At 37.0% G+C, this 23,102-nt stretch overlaps 2 protein-coding genes and 1 long non-coding RNA gene across 32 annotated transcripts; 1 reads left to right on the forward strand and 2 right to left on the reverse strand.

Annotated features, from left to right (window-relative positions):
* Nucleotides 1–232: 232 nt before the first annotated feature.
* On the reverse strand, nt 233–22,016 carry LOC103945577 (shewanella-like protein phosphatase 2). 27 transcript variants are annotated; one of them, XR_007253134.1, is made up of 6 exons: nt 2,866–3,304; nt 2,655–2,699; nt 2,411–2,473; nt 2,278–2,325; nt 1,746–1,831; nt 233–701 (listed from the first exon to the last, which is right to left on the reverse strand). XR_007253134.1 is itself a non-coding variant. In XM_009356168.3 (2 exons), exon 1 carries the CDS (start codon nt 22,014–22,016, stop codon nt 20,742–20,744), a length of 1,275 nt encoding a protein of 424 aa, XP_009354443.2. In that variant the 3' UTR covers nt 18,055–18,458; nt 20,734–20,741. The 27 variants fall into 27 exon arrangements, 1 of the variants encoding a protein (XP_009354443.2); XR_007253135.1 differs by lacking the exon at nt 2,411–2,473 and adding an exon at nt 2,474–2,512; XR_007253146.1 differs by lacking the exons at nt 1,746–1,831; nt 2,655–2,699 and having other exon boundaries at nt 2,866–2,937; nt 3,149–3,311.
* Nucleotides 9,594–11,546, forward strand: LOC125470773. Of its 3 annotated transcripts, none has more exons than XR_007253150.1 (5): nt 9,594–9,734; nt 9,832–9,958; nt 10,562–10,687; nt 10,797–10,988; nt 11,097–11,546. It is a non-coding gene; the product is annotated as an uncharacterized LOC125470773 (long non-coding RNA). The 3 variants fall into 3 exon arrangements; XR_007253148.1 differs by having other exon boundaries at nt 9,600–9,734; nt 9,832–9,948; nt 11,097–11,545; XR_007253149.1 differs by having other exon boundaries at nt 9,600–9,734; nt 9,832–9,948; nt 11,073–11,106.
* On the reverse strand, nt 13,931–15,265 carry LOC103945574 (proline-rich protein 4). 2 transcript variants are annotated; one of them, XM_048570345.1, is made up of 2 exons: nt 15,034–15,265; nt 13,931–14,597 (listed from the first exon to the last, which is right to left on the reverse strand). In XM_048570345.1, the coding sequence occupies exons 1-2, from the start codon at nt 15,164–15,166 to the stop codon at nt 14,128–14,130; spliced, it is 603 nt and encodes a 200-aa protein (XP_048426302.1). In that variant the 5' UTR covers nt 15,167–15,265; the 3' UTR covers nt 13,931–14,127. The 2 variants fall into 2 exon arrangements, with proteins under 2 accessions (XP_048426302.1, XP_048426301.1); XM_048570344.1 differs by having other exon boundaries at nt 13,931–14,612; nt 15,034–15,261.
* Nucleotides 22,017–23,102: the final 1,086 nt, after the last annotated feature.

Here is a 23,102-nt window from a genome sequence, read left to right on the forward strand (position 1 = left end):
TGGTGATGAGAGCGAGGATGGTGAGACAAAAACATATCTCAGTCACCGGAAGTTACAAAACTTGGACTTCAAATAAAGTACTGACCTCTACCTCTTCTCACTCTACAGTGATAAAACTGTACGCCGATAGCTAAGGAATGTAATCTAGACGAGTAAGCGTCTAGGTTCAGAGTTGTAACCTAACAAGTGCGCTATTATTGTAGGGCAGCTAGAAAGATTGGACGATCAATGCTTCGCTATCAAGTTCATTGTTCATCTTATTCTCCATTAAATCACATCGTGCCCTTCCCTACAAGTTATGAAATTCAGCACCTATGCTTTTCAGAATCGACCAAATATTTCGGCGTCGACATTTTCTACAATTTGAACATATCAAATGATTGAATATATCAATCCGATCAATTTAAGAGTGTAGCCTCAGGAAGTAATGAAGGTAAACAAGTTACCGTACCTTCCATGCACTTCATCTAAAATCAAACGAAGCTACTGCATCGCATATCAGTTTCCTTTTTATGTCAAACAATGCATATCAGTTAACGCTGGCCTTGGACATTTGGTACTACTCCCTTCAGGAAGGCCAGTTTCCTTTTTATGTCAAACAATGCATATCAGTTAACGCTGGCCTTGGACATTTGAAACTACTCCCTTCAGGAAGGCCAGAATTGCTCTTCTTAGTTTGATCACGTACCCTTGTTAGCCATCTAGAAAAGAAAGAGGAAAACGTGAAATGGTTATAATGTTCCTAAATAATAGATGTAAATATAAGTGACAACTGAATGTATGGACATGCAGATGACCGTCAACAAACAGAATGTCCGACCATTAGCAAGAATGTTCCGACCATGCATTTGAGTGAACTTTTCCAAGCATTTATAATTAAAGCCACAAAGGACGGGCAACACTGATCCAACGGAGAAGGCCAAAATACTAAAAATGTTGAGGTGATAAGTATGTTCTATTGATTCAATGATAATCCACTAATTTGAGTAAATCCAAAAGAATGCATTGGACTAAACCAAATCAAAGGCAGGTTTTTCTTCAACGTAACTGTAATTCAGACATGCCTATTTTACCTACAAATTACAACAACTGTTGGAGGTCTTCTTGAGCTCAATTTCAAATACTCAAATGATATGACCTCTCCGTAACAATTATCAAATTATATAAATGTACCTTATAGATATGAACAAGAAGTAATTCATGTTACATTGTACGCTATGAAACAAGAATCGAAAAGTCTGTTGTGAAAGGAAAGAAAAAGAATAAGAAATGGAATTTACTTTCAGATATCATATTGCTTAGTTGGCACTGTTTCTTTCAGTTTAGCTCTAATTTCAGATGTCGGTGTCCATCCATTTAGTTCTCACTTTCAACAATAGTATCTTACTGTTCAAGTAAACTCTGGGATACCTTCACAAATTTGATATTACAAAGGACACTAATTTCAAGACCTTCCAAACTATGTGACAAGTCAAAATCAATAAGTAACCTTTGAATTTTAAATGAAAGATATGCAGGAAATGAACGATACACAAATTTGAATGCACAGAAGAAACAAATTGGCAGGAGCAATTTGCTACACAATGAGACATTATGGGCTTTTGGGGTAAATCAACTCTCTAAGCACTACCCGGGGTTAAATCCCAAACTCATTCTGTTTCAGCTTTAACAGGCATAACTTACATTTGAATGAACTCAACTCCACGTACTATCGCATTCATTAGTTCTATAATTTCTCTTAATACCTGGTGAGCAGGAGCTTGCAGGCAAGCTTGAGGTTGAGACAGTTTTGAAACAAAGAAGGCTAAGAGGTATAATGGCAGCTGAATAACTGCAAGGAAACCCGAACCCCATTGCTTGTATTGTTAGCCAAATCATTTTTACTTAAACTAACTTTCAAGTTTCAATGGAGGACATACTTAGTAAGCTGAATCACAGAGAAATGATGTCCTCAATTTCAGTTTCTAAATCCAATTCAAGAAAAACTGCAAAAAAGCATGCTCTTGAAAATTCTTCCTATTTCAAGATAAGGTCTCTCGAAGCTGCTTATAAAATTGAACTCAAACACAATAACTGTCTCCAGATCGATTAGTTTCAAAACTTGAGCCACCAGAGTTATTCCTTCAAACTATTGTGCAAAACCCAGAGAATACGTTACTTGTCCAAAACAACAAATCAGGAAAACCGACTGCCAAAACCTTTCATCATAGAAAATTATTGTTCTTTCTTAAGATTCCAAATACTTGAGCGTATTGAAACAAGCTTTGGGATTTTTACCTTACAGAATAATGTTGATAAAGGTGGAATTGGGCTCGGGTATGCACACTACAAAAATGTTGATAAAGTGAGATTAAGATGAAAATATTGAATGCAGAACAACCCAAAAACTTGCAGAGTATAAAACCTATACCAGCAACATCTTGGTTTAAAAACACAAACAAGAGAATTACCCTTATCAAAAACCATGACCAACCTGCAAACAACACAATCATCTATGATGGGGGAAATCATTCTGCTTGCACAAGAGACCATTTTCAATTATTTCAAATGCAGAGCACTTAAAAGAATTATGGTTCAAATTTCACAGCAATTCAAAGCCAAATCAAACAACTTTCTTTTTCAATAAATGGTATCAACAACTCAAATTTTTTTACCTTCAATCACCATGAAAACCAATTAACACCGAAAAAAATATCAACCTGCAAGTTCATAACAAACAAAAAACTGAAATACAAAGACCAAATAAAACAACTTATTAAAGCCTCCATATGTGCAAATAAATCATTTGAATAATCCCCAACAATTACGTAAAATAAAATAGCCATGGACAAATACATATAATCCGAAAAATAAAACCAAAATTACCTAATTAAAGGCCTCAGAGGATGGCTATGGGGGTGAAAGGCTGCTAGCTTGCTTAATTTTGGAAGTAATTACCTGTAAATCCAAAAGCAAAGTTAAAAAAGACTAATAAGAAATTGAATTGTTATAACCTTGAAGCTTTGAGCGACCGTGCAGTCTCATAGATGTGGGGGCTTTTAGCCGTGGATTTGGTGGCTCCAGGGTTCTTGGGTTTTCAATGATGGAATTAAAAACTGGAAGTAGGTGGTAGGGTCGGGTGCGCAGAGAGAGAGAGAGAGACCGTTACTGTGTCGGCATGGATTCAAGTGTCGTGGCGCTAGAGAGAGAAAGAGACTGAGAGATGAGATCGGCGGACTCTTGGTTTTTGGGTCACGGCGGTGCAATGCAAGAGTAGTGAGTAGAAGAAAGACGAAAGTGAATTGGAATAGTCTGGATTAATACTAGACTAAGAAAACTTTAGGGGTGCATTTGTTGCACCGTACTATATCGGATTGGATTAGCTTTAGGGACTAAGCTAGACTGGCTTAGACTAGACTAAGCTAGACTAGCTTAATGAAGCGTTTGGTGCAGTGTCGAACTAAAAAGAAGCATAATAACAAACTACAATATTATTTTTTTTAATTCTATCTAATAATATTATATTAATTAATTCTATCTTTTTTATTCTAATAATATCCTCCCTCTCTCTGGAAGCCTCCATCCTTTTCTCCCTCTTTATCTCCCTCGTTCTCTCCGTCCCACACTCTCCTTCCCTTTCCTCTTTTTTTTCCGATTAATTGCCAAAAAAATTTTGCAAAACGAAGAATCGAGCTTGGTTTCTCTGGTTTTTGTTCGGTGCAAGATTCCAACTGGAGGGAGCTTTCCAATTCTGTGGATTCAATCGGAGCCGCAAATCTTTGGAGCGGAGAACCGGCCTACAGCGATTCCCAAGCGTGCTTAGAATATCTTCTATGCAGGAGAAGCCGACTGCTACTGAGTCGTCGTCGCAGCAGCAGAACTACAGTACCATCAGGATGGAGCAACTGTCGTCGTGGTGGCCAAGTTCGAGCCGAGCTCGGATCTCGGCAGAGCAGAAAGAGAAGAAAGCGAGGAGAGAGGAAGAGGGGAAGGGGGAATTGGCGAAGGGGAATGATGATGGCTCTCGGCGTTTGTGAACATAGAAGCAGCGGAAGACGCGAGGGAGTTAGTCCTCGCTAATCCCATGGTTCACGACGGGTTTGCTAGCAAGGTAGTTAGTCCCTGCGAGTCCCTTCTAATCTCATTAAACTTAGTCCCGGACTGTCAACAAACATGGGACTAGATTACTACATAATCTAGTCCAAGCCAGCGAAAGCTAGCGAGCTCAAACAAACACACCCTAGATTTGATAAAAGGGAGTTCATTTTTTTTTTTAATAACAAAATGGAAATAGGGAATTGAGATTTTGGGCGCCATGCTAAAATTTTGGCAATCCTTCAAATTTTTAATCTCCCGCCTTCTCCAAATATTTTCAATTATGTACGATAAAAATATCCATCACAGGCCAAAGGTGTGGTGAATTCACAAAAGATGATGTGGTAGTTTGATGTAATCACTACGAGCATATCTCGTGGTAATTATGATATTCCATCACGGACTTAAATTGATTTGTTCATGTGAAATTGGTTTTTTTTTCCTCTGTTTTTTTTAGTATGATGAGTTTGAATTGACGTGAACTTTTGTGTTTGGAAGGTGAATTTTGGTTGAGATAGAATTGGGAACGCAAGTTGATCGTGGGTTACTTTGAATTCAGATATGTAGCATGTAATCAGGTAATTTCCATGGACATACTCTTTCTTCCAACTTCTGAAGTTGGATCAGCATGTGTAAACTATTGATAAAACCATTCGTTGGTTATATATTATGAATACCTTCAGGAGAGAATATGAATTATAGTTTTATTCTCTCCGTTTGCACTATGGACATTAGTAATTGTTTATTAGCAAGTTATTGCTTCAACAATTAGAATTCTCTTTAAAATCTTTACCTCCCTGTCAAATGTTGGTGTTTAGTTTGTGAGAAATATGATGGTTTACAAAGAAGTTAATATATGTTTAGATTTATCTACATTTTGATTTAAGTAGGGCCATCATCGTTCATGACTCCACAACTGTACGAGGAGGCAAATTACGATAGTCGAAGAGTGTTTGAAAAAATACTATTACTTATCGTGCAAAGCTTTCAGCGAGGTAAGTAGAGCCAATTAATTCTGACTATTACTTCTAATATAAAGTCATAGAATAAATAAAATGATATATTGTAGTCACAAAAGTTTTTAAATTCGCGCGTAGCGCACTATGATAAAACAAAGTCATCTCACATGAGGGAAAGCGCAGGCAGAAAGCCAGAACCCTACCTTTGGGAGTTACCGGCCCTTGAATGGATGAATTGTGGATAAACGATGTCTTTGTTTTTTTACTAATTCCATTTGTTTCTCTTTTGAGTTAATCATTTCTTTTTGTGTTTGAGGGACTTAAGTTAATTGTTTTGGAATTCTACTTTTTGGTATTTGTTTTCTTTAGTTGCATGATTGAAAGTTTTTTTGTACAGATTGTAAAACCAAAACGAAAATCATTCGACTTATCAAAGTTTAGCTAGAGGATTCAACCGGGTATGTTCTTTATGTTTGTCTTACTTTGTTTATCAAAGTTTTGCTTTCATTTGGATTAGTACGTTTCTTGCTAAATTTTAATTCTGTTTTAATTTTTTTTATTAAACAAATTTGTTGAACCATGAATTCATGTTATAATATGAGAATCATAGCAAAGCTTTTCCAAACGAAAATTTGTTTAATGAATTGAAAAGGATAATACCGTAAAAAAGATGCTATAAGTGTCTTGACATGCTATAATAGGCTTTCTTTTTGACAACTTTGTGTTTCTCATTCGTATTCATGGTTCTGTTAAGATTTTTTTTTCCTCTCTATTTTATATCTCCATCATAAGGTTGACTTCATTTTTATGTTTTCTAACCGGTTTAATTTTCCCTTGACATTCATTCTCTCTGCAACATTTTGTGTTTCTTTGGCAAAATTAAGCATAATACTTGGACATCGAGAGAAAAAGTCGTCTTAGCAACAATTAAGGTTCTCACACTACAAGAAAAATGAGCTTTGGGTACAAAATAAAGGGCACAATTGAGAATTTTGTGTCAGTTTGACCACCAAAAAGCTTAAACAATTCCCATTCCATAGAGGGCACCATCTATTGTGCCCAATGTTAAAAAAAGCAGACACAAAACAGTAATGGGCACGGAAATCGTGTCGAGTGGGATCACATGACAACTTTTTTACTGAAAATGGGCACAAAAAATATTTTGTGTCTATAAAAATTATTTGTCAAAGGCACTATATGTTCTCTCTCGTTTGTCTTTACCTCCACTAGCACACCAATAATTAAAATTTATAAAATTGTGGTAAATAATGGTATGAAGCTGTTTATTACCGTGCAATATTTTAGCCTCAAAATAAGTTAGCAATAATGTTGTTCAAATTTGTTTTTCCCGAAAGCTGAACCTCAGATCTCTCACTTACAAGTAAAGAAGAATACCACTACACCATAGTACTAAGTGGCATGTTTTAGATTTACAAAGGATCATTTCCAGGTGCAATGAATGTTTGTTAGATTCGTATCTTTTTGAATTGCTTTTTGGATTGTTATCTTCTTGCAGGTTTGTTTTTTATACTTGGTGATATGGTTTTTGGTTTTAAAGTCCTACCTGCAGTGACACATAACCAACAATTGTGCCCTTAGGGTTGGTCTCTGTGCAAAAGTTAGTTGGTCTTCAGATAGACAAATGAGTTAATAATTGTAGATTCCTTTTTATGACATTAATGATAGAAATTGTGTCCACTAAATATTAATAAATAATAAATCACTCTACTTCTCATTAGGTCTTCAAATAGAGAATATATTTTAATAATTATAAATTCCTCTTTTCTGACACAAATGTTAGAAATTGTGTCCAGTAAATATTAATAAATAATAAATACTCTATAGCAAAAGAATATGTTGGCACAATTATGGATTTGTGCCTTTATTCTACTACAAAACGTCCACACACTCCCTTACTAATTTGTATATGGAAATTAAGAAGGTTGCTTCATACACATATGTTTCTTTTGAATTTGAGCAAGTTCTACATCATTGACAATGGCGGACAGGCGACGTCGTGGAGTTAGAATTGGAACTGAATCTCCAGCATCACATTCGTATATTGCTTCCAACATTACAACAGAAAATTCCACAACGAATCCTCCAGTTCAACGTCCACGACAACCTGTTAATGCCGGGCGCATGCCTCGTCCTTTTAATAATCAGTACATTCTTACTACTTTTGTTGATGGTCGCCTTGGCTACGCATTACCCTTCAATAACAGATGCGTACGCGCACCTCAAGGACGTGTATTGCCAGCATGGGCAAACCCAGGTAGGACAGAACAATATCCTGTCAATTTGGTTTCTACTGAAACAACAACTGAACAGTCTACCAATTCTGTCGTTATTATTGAAGAACCACGCACTTATCAAGCACAAATTCGTCCTAGAGGTCTGTCTGTCCCACAGTTGAGCTCACGAAATATGCAGAATGTTACCGTTGAGATTTTAAGCAGCGATGACGAGGACAATTAATATATTTTGTATTATGTTATATTTCACTGGTGTACTATGAAAATATAACTATCTTATGCTATGCTGGACTCCTCTTGGGTCCTTTTATCAACTTATGTCGTATTCCAATATAATAATGTTTTCTTTCTAATTAGCCCTTGTAGATTTACTCCTAGTATATATTTTTTTAGGTTATAATTATGTTTCTCGTCTGCTTCATACCGTAGAATTCAGTGAATTCACAGCGTGGCAACACAAAGGTTATGAGACATTATCTATTCTAAAACTAGGGAGCAATTGACTGTTCATTGGGCTACAGTCAATTGTTTGCCCCTCGATTTCATGCTATTTACAACAAAAACCATCAGATCTGGGCTGGGTTGGGAAGGTAATTCCCAAAAGTTAGGGGTAATTGTGTCCGTAGGATTGAGCCGAATTTCACTTTATTTACAAAATTGCCACTGCCTTTTCTTTCCCTCTTTATCTCTCCCTACTCTCTCGATAACCATCCATCAAATCCCCCGTTCTTCCCTTTTCTCACTCTGTAACCCTAGCACCGTTTCTCTCTCATTTCTCTCAAATTCGAGAGACTTCTCTCTCCATTTCTCTCAACCTAGCCCTAGCGCTGCTCACCCCATTCCTCTTCATCATCTAAGTTAAATCCGTCGAACAATCATCGATGCACCTCCACACAAACCCATATCGAATTTTCCTCCTGCCCACGATGTGTGGGAGCGGCCTGTCTTCAAATCGTGGTGAAACAAATTTTATCGAACTCAGGTAGATTTTATAATAGTTGTATTTGAGTTTTTATTTTCGATTTTTGTTACTTTGGACCAAACCCTAACCGTTCGGGGAGAGAGACGGAAAATGGACGGGAGGGTTGACGTGTTGGAGGGAAAGGATCACCGGGAATTTTGGCTCGGGGGCTGGTGGGTGTGGCTGTAGGTGATGCATCCGTCAGAGGGTCGTTGGGGGAGGAGAGGAGGGGTACAGAGGGACTGACAGGTTGAAGAGAGATGGGAGCTAGGGGTTTCGACTGGGTGGGAGAGAGATTTAGGGATTTTGTTGAATTTTTTAGACAAGGATGGAGAGAGAGAGAGAGAGAGAGAGAAACATGGTTTCAACTGAGTGGGAGAGATATTTAGAGATTTTTTTCCCACTTTTTGAGAGACGATGGAGAGAGAGAGAGAGAGAGAGAGAGAGAGAGCATGCCGTGCATTTTTTGGGGTTAACGGGTTACCCCACGGGGTTGGTGAGGAGAGGATGTCTGAGGGAGGTATGGGAGAGAGTGGGTTTTCATTTTTGTCCTCTGATTCAACAGGTAAAACACTGTTCAGAAATCATTGTTTATTGTTTGGTTTCCCATTTGCTTTGTTAAAACTGTGATTGACATTTTTTTTGTTTCAATAAAATTGTAATGGATGTGTATAGGCTGTTTAGTTGGGCGTTTGGAAGATTGGTCTGTTTAGTGCACTGTTTCGTACACTGTTAGAGTCAGGTTCGTGTCCTTATTACTTAGGGGGTTGCACTGTGCTCATTTCTGTGTTTCTTCACGCTTAGCTGCTGTTTTCTTCTCAACAAATCGAATTGAGGTTCCTTTTCTGCTTTACATCCTTTGAATATCCCTCTGTTGCTAGATTGTTTCTCCATGCTTTGTTGCTTCTGTATTTGTGTGATAAGGAAGTTAGAAGGTTGTTTTACTTATTGTTTTGCTCCTCTATTGATGGATTTTTTTTTTGCAATTCTTGGTTGCTTATGTATTTTTGTGATAAAGTTTTAAACTTTATTCTTGACATGTATGTAGATCAAACACAAGTCTTGACAATTGGTTGTAGGAAGCCCTCTATGCTCAAGGTAAACAATTTCATTTCCCTTTTTTTTTAATTTTTGAATTACAAGAAAAGTTTGAATTTGAGGTTCGGATTCGAAGATTACTGCTTCTTATAGTTTTAATTTTATTTTCCAGTCCAAGAAAATGTAGAATTTGGAGATTTTCTGATTTGATTTGATCCCTCTTTTTCTTCGGTTAAAACCCTAGAGACGATTGCAAGCAAGGTGGACAGTGATGTGAGCGACAAAGGTGGGTAATTTCTGCAATTCTTTTTGTAATAAATTTAGGAATTGTTGCTACTGAACTGAGTTGTGCGGATAAAGGAGAAATGGAGAATCCAGAGTTATGCCCAAAATGGATAGCTTTGCTGACTACGGAGAAAGCTTGCTTATCTACTATCTCTCTTGAAGGTCTGAGTCTGTGTTGAAGCTTATGATTTTCTGGTCATGATACATATTTTTATGCATTATTTAGTCAGGATGTCAAGCTTTTGGCCTGTACTTTCAGAAACCACTGGTGCAGTAAAGGAAGTCGAGGGGGGGCAACTTTAAGGAAAAATTACGGGAGCTTGGAGGTCTTGATGCTGTATTTGAGGTGACCATGGATTGCCATTCCAATATGGAGGTGTGAACCTGTATGTTTGTTTGATCTCACTTTGTGTTTCATTAAATGTTAAAAGAATACCAAGGGACCGTAATGCTTTAAATAGTTATGAAAGATATTTACTTCACTATGCTACTTCAACAATAATTTCTTGGTTCACTCTGTAAATAATAAATTTCTGTGAAAAAATAATGCATGTGATGGTAAAGAACCAAAATGATGGTGTGCAGCCTTAGTTGTATCTAGATTCACAAGGTTCTTCTGTTCTGTAACCTATATATTTCTTCAGTTTATGAGCAACACTGACTACACTTTGGTTGTTTTATGGTAACAAATGGGCAGTTATCTATTTGCCTTTGGATAGCGTCATCTTCCTTATTGTTCGTTGTAGTTCCTGATTTTCTTCTTGGAGTAACATGAGTGGTTTTGCATGCTAACAATATCACATTGATTTGTTTTCTTTACTTATTATGTGCATATCACACGCATTGAGTGATGATAACCAAAATTTCTTAGACATAATATAACTTTTTCATTTATATACTTACCTTTTTCATTTGAATCCTGGGGTCTATATGGTACTCAATTGTTATTGGGGAAATTGGCTTACTAAGCACCATAAATTAATATGCAGGGTTGGCTAAAAGATAGCTCACATTCTATTTGGGAAAATGAAAACGGCATGGTGCGGAGCCTGGTTCTGCTTTTGAAATGTTTGAAGATCATGGAAAATGCCATATTCCTAAGTAAAGAGAATCAGGTATTTAAATGTGGTTTAGCCCCCCTCTCTATCCCTCCCTTCTCAGTCCGCTGGTCTGCTTTCTCTCTCTCTCACGCTTTTCTTCTCCTTTTTTGACTTTACAATGAAGTGATTGAGCTTAAGGGCAACATCCGAGTTTTCTGCAGATGTATACCTTTAAATCAAACTGAAATTTCAAGCGGATCTGGTTTCGTTTTTGAATTCGAATCCTCCCTAGATAACGAGCTGCAGGTCATTTGTTATGATTCCTCGAAAAAGTTGTTCAAGTTTGACCATGTCTTTAGACCTGAGGACAACGAAGGTAGTTGAGAACGCATACCGATTTTGTAATTGCACTGTCTAATACTCCACAGTTGATTTTGTTACGATGGATAACAATGCTCAGTTTTTTTGTTGTTGATATTTTCAGCCTATGGTCTAATTGACGTTGGTGTGAGTGTGCTCGATAGCAACCAATTTTGGGTGAGAACCATCAAACTCTAATCCTAATTTTTTCCTCTGATGTATGTATATGCATGATGTATGTGTGTGATTTTAGATTGTAATGTATCACAAATTTGTGGCATGAAAATTGATATTTGTAGACTTACCCTTTATTTTTTGGCTGTGATGGGGGAAAGGAAAATAAAATTTCAAAGATTGATACTTTTATGTGATTTCTTGGCTCTTTGTTTCATATGATTTTCATTGTATGTGTGCCAGTGTATGTCTCTTCTTGAAAAATGCATGTTGAAAATGGGAGAATTTTGGACATTGACATGTTTAGAAGTCAGGTTTTCTGAATGAAGATACTCTTATGATTTGTTTGTAATTTGTTTTGCAAATGGGTAGGAATGTCATTCTAAAAGAATATTGGCAGGAGGGGGTGGAATGTCATTCTAAGATATATATATCAGCAACAAGGGTGTGGAAGCTCACACGCTGAGATTTCAACGCGTTTCGAAGGTGGAAATGACAAGAATGTGCAGTGTGGACCTCCAATTTCTAGTGCTATGATGCATGAGGACTGCCAAAGTGAGAATACTGGTTAGTTGTCATCAAGCAGCCATTGTAGATGTGTATTTTGTTTATATATTGCTAGTTTAACCATTAGTACGTTTGACTTGGGGATACAAGCTTGGATATGTTATATTTTGTTGTATATAGAGAATCCCGGGTATGTCCAGCATAGGATAACATGTATTTTTTGGTTTAACATTTGGATGGGTTGTATTGTTAGGTTGCATGAATCGGTCTTAGCCGAGAACATGGGTTATGTAATATATTAACTTCACTATTTTAGTGCTAATGTTGATTTATGTTTAGTTTGTAATGGATGATTTGTAAGTTTCTAAATTTAGGTGGAAATTAGGTTCTATGAGCAACCTGATGATTTCCATGTTTAAATAAAAATATCCAATTATGCCACAAATTTTTAATTGTGCTGGAGTTTATTGTATTTATTAAAATATAATAGTGGCACAATTTTAAAGTTGTGCCCTTGCTTTAACATTTATACAGCAATCTAAGCCTTTAAAATAGCAATTGTGCCCATCTTACACCATACATTTAGTAGCCTTTATTAGAGGTAAGACACAATAAGGGTTGTATTTGTGCTTAGCTTTGGGCACAAAACATCATATTGTGTGCTATAAGTAATGGTGACGCCCAGAGGGCACAGATACAAACTTAGTTGCTGCACTGTTGCTATTGGTCTATGAGCACAAATGTTGGTGCTTTTTGGCCTCAAAAGGCACATATAATTTTTTGTGTGCAGTGCTCATTTTTTTTGTAGTGTCATTTTTAGCTAACATTTCTATTGTGTTATTTTTAGTTTACAGCTAATACGATTTTCCTTTACGTTTTCAGGAATGCAAGAAATAATTTTATTTTATTCTCTTAGTTTGATTTGATATGTTGATGCATGTTGGGTGACCAATTCGGACTTCAAGTTTGTAATTTCATTGTGATCTTTCTTCTTATAGAGGGTTAATTTTCTCTATGTATATCGAGGTTGTCTTTTTGTGCGGTTTATTTACTGAGTTTGATGACAATTTAAATTGTGTATTCACATATGAATTTGTCTGCTATCATTTGGGCATAAAGTTCAATTTTTTGTGGCATTTGTGATGTAGGAGATCGATCAGGAACATCATTCATTTCGTTTATGAGTGTTTTTTTTTTCTCAGGTTGAGAGGCTTACAGTATCTTATTTTAAATTTAGCAATGCAAAATTTTCTACAAATTATTAACAAAAAAAGTTAAAATGAATGAATGTCTTTTGACAGGTACAAATGTACAAATTAAAATTAAACGTTGTATGTTTCGCATAGCGCGCTGTAATTATAAGAATGTCTTTATGTCACATCCCGACTCGGGACGGATCATTTCCCGGACCCGCTTCACCACCATAGCACGATATTGTCCGCTTTGGGCTTATTATTCCCTCACGGTTTTATTTTTAGGAACTCACGAGCAACTTCCCAGTGGGTCACCCATCATGGGATTGCTCTAGCCACCATCTCGCTTAACTTCGGAGTTCCAACAAAATCCGAAGCCAGTGAGCTCCCAAAAAGCCTCGTGCTAGGTAGGGATGGGAATATACATATATGGATCACTCCCCTGGGCGATGTGGGATGTCACAATCCACCCCCCTTAGGGGCCCGACGTCCTCGTCAGGACACTCGCGACTAGGGTTAGGCTCTGATACCAAATTGTCACATCCCGCCCCGGGACAGATCACTTCCCGGGCCCGCTCCACCACCATATCATGATATTGTCCGTTTTGGGCTTACCATTCCCTCACGGTTTTGTTTTTAGGAACTCACGAGCAACTTCCCAGTGGGTCACCCATCATGGGATTGCTCTAGCCACCATCTTGCTTAACTTCGGAGTTCCAACAGAATCCGAAGCCAGTGAACTTCCAAAAGGTCTTATGCTAGGTAGGGATGGGAATATACATATATGGATCACTCCCCTAGACGATGTGGGGTGTCACACTTTATGTATGAACAAATATAAAAAGAAAAAAATTAACTACATGCAACGCTTAGCGCTCTGTGATGTAAAAAAATGTCTTTCTCACGTGCATTAGCATGTGCAGAAAGGCTAGTAATATATAAGTGATTAAGTAAGACGCTGTGGACCATGCTGAGCCTGAAAATTTATCGATATCAATGTGCTAATGATCTCATCTTAAGGATTTTTGAAGGGCCGACGTTGAGTCTTAGGAGTTAAGGAAATTTTTTTTTTTTCTTCCAGTAATATATAAATGCAAAGGTCGTATAACAAGGTAGCTGCATAACAGCAGAATCAAACAAGTACAACAACACAACACACAATTTCAAGATAATAAAGTTACAACAACAAACTCATTTCTCTCTCCATGTAGGATTTTATTCTATAGGTATTTATATGCTACTCATCTCTTATTATTTGGAAGGAAAACCAGCTAGTCTAGTTTAGGGAACAGTGGGAAGCAATGGCTTCCCGAGGAATGGACGTGGAGGAAGTGGCTTCTTGAACTTTGGAATCGGCTTCTTGAAGATGGGAGGGGGAAACGGCTTCTTGTAAACTGGAACTGGTGGAGTAAGTGGCTTCTTGTAAACTGGAACGGGTGGAGGAAGTGGCTTCTTCAATTTTGGTAGTGGATGGAAAATTGGCTTCTTCAGAAATGGCTTTTCTTCCACAACCGGAGGCGGTGGAGGACACCTTCTTTGGTAAGGATCAGCACACGTTGTGTAGGGACCACACGTCTTGTTGGGAGGACACAATTGGTAGGAAGGAGGCATTTTGTAGGCTGGAACTGGTGGAAGGGGTGGCCTGAAAAAGGGCCTTGGTGGACTGACCTTAGGTGGAGGCCGCTTCTTGGGGAATATTGGCTTGTGTGGAGGCAATATAAATTTCTCTTCTTCGTTGACTTCTGCAGCTTCTGCTCTTTGCAACTCTTCATTAGGCACATAGTATAGACACAGAGACATGCATAAGATTATTACGTATGAGGACAAAAACAAACATGCAATTTACTAATAACCAAGACTATAAACAAAATGATTATTAAATAACTTCTGCTTAATCACACATTAGACTAATTTCTGATTACATATGAGTCTAAAAGGAAACTAAGATTAGTTTTGAAATTGTTTTATCATATGCATGCATGTATAGGAGGTTCAATTGAGGGCCCATTCAACAATGTATTTCAATATTATGAACCGTTTAGCATTTAGATCTTTTCTCAAAAATCAACGTTGCAAAAAACCATGCAAATCCAACACCATTTAACCACTCAATAAATGGTTGTCATATTAGAGTTTCTTTGAAATACTTTGGTACTTAAAAGGAAACTATGTAAGTATATAAATTACCTGAAAAAGATTTGGCTGCTGCTTGTTCACCAGTTACCTCAATGGTCTCTCCGTTGCTATAGCAGAAGCTTGCAGCAAAGAAGCAGAACCAGAGACCCAGAAAAGCCCCTTGAAAAGCAATACGAAACTGCATTGAGAATTAAGCCTTTCAAATGCTACCACCGGATATACTAACAGTGCAAAAGTGCTTAGTCCAAACGTACCATTTGGTTTTGGTGCTTATTATCAGTTCCACAGGCCTTGTATTTATAGCAAGTGCGATGAGCTGTTTAGGAGGCTTAGGCCTTAATTAATTAATTGAGGGTTTGACATGGAGCTCCATTGAGATTGGAAAACGGTATCTGTACTGTATAATGGTGCAACATTCTTACGAGAGATTTTTCTATATACATGAAACACAAGTTAGTACATTGTATATTATAATATAAGTAGAGACAAATAAATATTTTGGTATTTTTCTACTTATACTGTGACACGTGTTATGTCAACTCGCGTTTCAAATCCACTAAAAAAGTTTCCTGCTCACTGGCTTTGCAGCTCGGATGATGTTTATTTTCATTAATGACTACCCTAACTACTACCAGTGTCATTTAGCTTTCTGACCACTACTGCCACTGTCATTGAGCTTTTCTGCTTGTCCAACTTTGTCAGACGGAATTAATGCTGAGTAAGACAAAGCCCAGATGATGTTTATTTTGGAACATAGAATGTGATTTTTGAAGTGCTATTAACAATTCTCTTACAGTTGATTTTAACTTGGGATAGTGTAATGTTGAGAAGAAAAATATCAACACGCTAATGACTGAATTAGTCCCTCAGCCCAACCAATGGACATCACTTGAATTAGCTTATCAAATCCCCAAACAGTACCACAAGACATCTTTGGTATCGAAATCAAAATTGATAACTTACGATATTCAAAGTATTTCTCTATGTATACAGCCAACACTGCTATGAACAGTGTTTTTTAGGTCACAAGCTTCACAAAAAATTAGTGGACAAAAATACTCCCCAAACAAAAAAGTTTAAAAGCAATTAAAAATAGGATTTTAACGAAGTCCAAGGTACTGTTCAATTTAACGAAAAATTATATTTTTACACTAAAAAATCAATCCTAATACTATTCACTTTACCCTTTAATTATCATTAAAACTCAAAGTTTTCAAGCTATTTTCATTAGTTTTTCTTTAAAAATAATGCACCAAATAATGCAAGGGTAGTTTTGTCATATAAATAGTATTTTTTTAATAATAATTATTTTTGTACAGTTTTTTTGGTACTTTTTTTTTTATTTTTTATAATTAGTACCTCTCAATAACCTAACAATAATGTGATTCGGTCAGTTATTTATTAAATATTATTTTCTCTATTTTTAAACACGTTTAGATCATCTTAAGAGGCGCGTAATGCTGTGAACAGTGTTTTTTGGGTCACAAGCTTCACAAAAAATAAGTGGACAAAAATAGCCCCAAACAAAAAAGAACAAAATCAATCCAAAATAATGTAGGGGTACTTCATCATATAAATAATATTTTTTTAATAATTAATTCTTTTCATACATTTTTTTTGGTTTTTTTTTTTTTAATGTTATATAATTGGTACATCTCAAAAGGAAGGGGGCAGGCTTAAAAAGGTCTTTCGTACGCACATAATAATGTAATTCAATTAGTTGTCAAATAATTTTTTTTTTTTTTGAACAAACGATAGTTTCCACACTAAAAGGAAAGGGGCAGGCTTAATCTTACAATAGGCTAGCAATATTATGATTCAATCAGTTGTTTATTAAATATTATTTCCTTTATTTTTTAAACACGTTCAAAACATATTAAGAGGCACGTAGTGCCGGTTGTAAAAAAAAAATCTTTCACACGCGCATCATAATGTGATTTAATTAGTTGTCAAATGATTTTTTTTTTCTTCGAACAAACGATATTATCTACACTAAGGAGGAGGGGAAGAGTTTAGCCTCACAATGGGTTAGCAATAATATAATTCAATCATTTGTTTATTAATTATTATTTTCTCTACTTTTAAAAACGTTCAAAACATCTTAAGATGCACGTACTGCCGGTTATAATAAAGGTCTTTCACACGCGCATAATAATGTGATTTGATTATTTATCAAATAAATGTGTTTTTTTTCTTTCGAACAAACGATATTATCTACACTAAGGATGAGGGGGTAGGCTTAACCTCACAATGGATAAGCAATAATATAATTCAATTAATTGTTTATTAAATATTATTTTCTCTATTCCTAATGTAAATTCAATAGAACGTAGATGAAAATTGAAAGACCAATTTTATTATATAAATTCAACTGCTTTGATTGGTTTATAAGAGGTTTCTTCTAGCATGGTTGAATGCTATTCATTTACTTCAAATATTTAACTTTCTTTTTGTCATAAAAAAAAGTATTAAAGCAATTAACGCATATAAATACATTTAAAACGTGTAAGTTGACCATAGCACGCCGTAGTTCAAAAGATACCTTCTACATGAATGTAAGCGCATGCATGAAAACTAGTTGAAGATAAAGGTAAATGACTTTTCAGGGGATTGCATAAAACAGTATTTTATCCCTTATAATCGTACCATCTTATCTATTTTAATCCTACCATTTGTGGGCCGATTGAAATGTATCATAAAATGAAATCTTCTTGTTTCATAAGATGAAATCGTGTATGGCTTCGAGGTGGATTTTATTCACATATATGGTGGTGAGTTTAGAAGCTGAGCAATTAAGTTTCATCTTGAGATTTGATCTTCCTGGGGAGGTGAGGTGCAGACTGCAGGTGCAGGGGTTTGGGTGGTGAGAGTGAGAGGATGGTGGGACAGAAACATATCTCTGTCACCGGAAGTTACAAAACTTGGACTTCAAATACTGACCTCTACCTCTTCTCTCTACAGCAATAGAACTGTATGCCGATAGCTACGGAATGTAATCTAGACGCGCGAGCGTCTTAAGTTCAGAGTTGTACGCTAACAGTCCGCTATTATTGTAGGGCAGCTAGAAAGATCGGACGATCAATGCTTCGCTATCAAGTTCATTGATCATCTTATTCTCCATTAAATCACATTGTGCCCTTCCCTACAAGTTCTGTAATTCAGCACCTATGCTTTTCAGAATCGACCAAATATTTCAGCGTCGACATTTTCAACAATTTGAACATATCAAACGCTTGAATATGTCAATCCAATCCATTATAAGACTGTAGCCTCAGGAAGTAATGAAGGTAAACAAGTTATCGTACCTTCCATGCACTTCATCCAATATCAAACGAAGCTACTGCATCGGATATCAGTTTCTTTTTTATGTCAAACAATGCGTATCAGGTAACATTGGCCTTGGACATTTGGAACTACTCCCTTCAGGAAGGCCAGAATTGCTCGTCTTCGTCTGATCACGTACACTTGTTAGCCATCTATAAGAAAGAGGAAAATGTGAAATGGTTACAATGTTCCTTAATAATAGATGTAAATATAAGTGACAACTGAATGTATGGACTTGCAGATGACCGTCAGCAAACCGCATGTCCGACCAGGTGACGACTGAAGCATGACTATGGTAACACTCATGCTACGAGTGCAGGTTCAATCAACCAAAGGCAATATTTTTACCAACAAACGGTTGACAATCTGAAATGTATTGATCAATATTTAAAGCACAGAATGCACTTCAATCATAATAGAGAAAAAGCAAGTTCGGATAGTCATTTCGCATGATTTACTTAACCCCTTCTATCCATTAGCAAGAATGTTCCGACCATGCGTTTGAGTGAGCTGTTCCAAGCAATTATAATTGAAGCCATAAAGGATGGGGCAACACTGATCCGACGGAAAAAGCAAAAATACTAAAAATGTTGAGGTGAACAATGTTCTATTAATCCAACGTTAATCCACCTATTTGAGTAAACCCATTTGAGTGCATTGTAACTAAACTAAATCAAAGGCAGGCTTTTATTTAATGGAACTGTAATTCAGACATGTCTATGTTACCTACAAATTACAATTAACTGTTGGAGGTCTTCTTGAGCTCAATTTCATAAGCTCAAATGATATGACCTTTTCATAACAATTACAAAATTATATAAATATACCTATATATACGAACAAGGAGTAATCCAAGTTACACTGTATGGGAAACAAGACGCTGAAAGTCATTTTGAAAAGAATGGAAAAGTATAAGAAATGGAATTTACTTTCGGACATCATATTGCTTAGTTAGCACTCTTTCTTTCAGTTTGGCTCTAATTTCAGATGTCGGTGTCCATCTATTTAGTTATCACTTTCAACAATGGTATCTTACTGTTCAAGTAAACTATGGGATACCTTTACATTTGATATTACAAAGGACACTAATCTCAAGACCTTCCAAATTATGTGACAAATCAAAATCATTATGTAACCTTCGAATTATGAACTTTTAAATGAAAGATATGCAGGAAATGAACGACACACAGATTTGAAGGCACAGATGAAACAAATTGGGTGGAGCTATTTGTTACACAATGAGACATCATGGGCTTTTGGGGTAAATCGACAATTTAAGCACTATCTGGGGTTAAATACCAAATTCATGTATGTTTCAGCTTTAACAGGCATTACTTAAATTTGAATGACTCAATTCCAGGTACTGTCACATTCATTAGTTCTAAAATTTCCTTAATTACTTTTTAATACCTGGTGAGCAGGAGCTTGCAGGCGAGCTTGAGGTTGAGGCAGTTTTGAAACAAAGAAGGCTAAGAGGGATAGTGGCAGCTGAATAACTGCAAGCAAACCCGAACCCGTTACTTGCATTGTTAGACAAATCACTTTTGCTTAAACTAACTTTCAAGTTTCAATAGAGGACATAATTAGTAAGCTGAATCACAGAGAAATGATGCCCTTGATTTCAGTTTCTAAATCCAGTTCAAGAGAAACTGCAATAAAGCATGCTCTTGAAAATTTTCTATTTCAAGATAGGGTCTCTTGAAGCTGCTTATAAAATGGAACTCAAACACAATAACTGTATCCAGATCCATTATTTTTAAAACTTGGGCCACCAAAGTTATTCCTTCAAACTATTGTGCAAAATCCAGGGAATACGTTACTTGTCCAAAACAACCATTCAATTAGGATCACGGCCAAAACTAACGGCCAAAACCTTTCATAATACGAAATTATTGTCCTTTCTTAAGATTCCAAATACTTGACCCTCATCAGTCGTATATACTCCTCTCATGGCCATCAGACCTTAATAATATCCCTTGTTTTACCAACATCAATATTACAGCAAAGTTGTGAACAAAACCAACTGAAAAGAGCATTCAAGTAAAATCCTTCCAGTAAAGATAACCATTAGAATCATTATGGAAGCAAATTATGGATACAATGCCTTATCCTCCAGCAGATAAGCTTAAGTCGGGATACGACTGATCAACAACGCATAAAAAAAAAGCCTATAGGTAACATGTTGGGGATAAAATGACAGCCAAGAAGGATACAATAGCACAAGCAACACCAGGAGTTTGACAAACAGTAGAAACATGGAAAACATCACAAAACTAAACTTTTATGCATCTCCACAGTTCAGCTAGAGAACATTATCTCCTATACTGTGGGCTTAAGTTTGTACTTTATGCACAACATTTTCGATGTAAGGTACTAATGTTTCACACTGAAGAAACAAAACAGCTAAAAAAACAAATTGAAAAATACCGAAACAGTTAAGCCTTCACTTCCACTTGTTTTGGTCCTTGCGTCAAAAATGCAGGCCACTCATTATACACAGTAGATTTTTCCTTGTTCTTGTACAGTGGATTCGACGTCAAGATCCTCAAACTCGAATTCCCTTTGATCTCCAAAACTTCGGGCAAGCCATTAATACACCCCTTGGACATCCCTACATCAATCCGAATTGCTCTCTCGTTGCAAATGCCATTAATCCCAAACTCTTGAATGGTATGACCCATAATCATCCTCTTTGCGCCGGGAATGGTAGCTAAAACATGTTCAAGTGCTGAACAATCACACTGATCCTCCAATCCACGCGAAAACTTCCTTAGCCAAACCACACCATTCGCACCATGACAAAACTCGGGCGCGATTCTTCCCTTCGACCCATGAATCCAATCCCTCACCTCCTCATTGATCTTCTCCAAACCATATGATACGTGCTGGCTCAAAAGCCCGCCGTGGACGAAAACAGAGTCCCCCACAACCAACACAGCCACGTTATCGGACAAGAACCGCGACGAAATTGGACCGGATGGCCTCAATGCTGCAATTCTTGCCCTAATCCCATCAGCAAACTCTTCCTTCACATTCTTAAACCCTAAGGGCACCCCATCAAAGGGATCCTTCGGCTTTTCTAAGCCTTTACAGAAAGACTTCATTCGGTTCCCAATGGAATACCAATCAGCCCAAACTCTAAACTCATCCAAACCCTTGCGGGTCACAAACCTGAAATCTCCTTCCACGTTCATGATCTCGTGGTTGCCGTGCATCGTAATAACCGTGCCGCCGCATCTGGCGGCTTCTCGTTTCAATTTCTCGAGATAATAGAGGATTTTAATCTCGTCGCCGCCCCGGTCCATCACGTCGCCAATCTGGACCACGGTGGTGGACCCTCCGACCCATTTACCCGACTCCGGGTCGATCAATTTAGCAAGCCTGAGCGATTCCTTGGTCTTCTCCAAGTCGCCGTGGAGATCGCCGATTGCGACCAAACGGTCCTGCGGGGGGTAATAGGTTTGCAGCGGTGGGCGAGAGGGCAGGGGATCGTCGGAGCTGTGGCGGGCAGGGAGGGCATTCTGGTGATTTTGAGGGGAGGCGGGAAGTGGATGATTGGGGGTTTGCGGTAAGAGGAAGAGGCCGCCGCTGACGGAGAAGTCGACGAACGTGTCAACGAAAGAGGAGAGGAGATTGGGAACGTCTTTGCATGACATGGAGGAAGAGTCCTCCGCGGCGGCTGCTGCTGGTGGTGCGGCGGCCCTTTTCATTTCCTCTACCGTGCCTTTTCTTTGCCGGGTCCAATTTGAAGAGTTCAAATCTTCTGCGGCCAAAACTTTCTGTAGCCTCTGTACCTTTTCTAGTTAAGAGACGCATGACTTATTGACTTGATTTATCTTTAATTTTTATTTTTTTATTAAATTGATAAGTTAAAGAGTTAATATTATTAAGTGCGTTTTAAATATTTGCTATGTGTATAGGTCACATAGATGCTACATAGGATTTTGGGTGTAAAAATTTTGATCTCGTGTTAGGAAGGTCTTTTAAGTGATCGTTAATTTTATTTGATTTATTCATTTGATTGGTCATAAATAAAGAGAGCAAATAAAAACCTTAAAAAGAATGATCACTTCCCTATAAATAGAAGATAAATTTTATTTGAAATCATACAACCTAACTCTACACCTATCATCACGCAATCTTTATCTTACCATCAAACTCGAATCACGCAATTGTTGTATATCCTATGTTCTTTAATATGCTTAATGAAGGAGGAAATGAGTATGGAATGTTGGTCAAGACAAAACCTATCCCCTTATACTCGAATCACGCGGTAAAGAGTAGCTGCCCTTAATAAAGAGTAATCGCCTTTTGCATCTCCACCGTTGCACTTCAATAGCTCTGGCAATAGGCAATAAAATATTAGTATTTTTTTATTTATAAAATAATTTTAATTGTAATTTCGGATAAGAGTTTTAATTGTTCTCATTGTGCCACCTGTCATTATCCGAAAAATTATTAAATAATACAAAATAATTTTATTTGTAATTTCGGATAAGATTTTTAATCGTTCTCGTTGCGCCACTTGTCATAAAATCTGAAAAGACAATTATTGGGGATGAATTTCCGATAAGATTTTTAATCGTAGTCGTTACACCATATGTCATTATCCGAAAATACAATTATTGGTGATGGATTTCTGATAAGATTACAAACCAATCACATCGCACCACGTGTCATAATCTGTTGACAATCTTTGAGGATGGATTTCCATCAGATTTTTAACGAATGACGGCATGTCACGTGGCATTATCTACAACCTAATCATTTCTGAATCCTCCATATAATCCACCATC

This window comes from the organism of the source record quoted next, unplaced genomic scaffold (assembly GCF_019419815.1).
Source record: "Pyrus x bretschneideri cultivar Hongxiangsu unplaced genomic scaffold, Pyrus_bretschneideri_v1 Contig52, whole genome shotgun sequence".
NCBI lineage: Eukaryota > Viridiplantae > Streptophyta > Magnoliopsida > Rosales > Rosaceae > Pyrus > Pyrus x bretschneideri.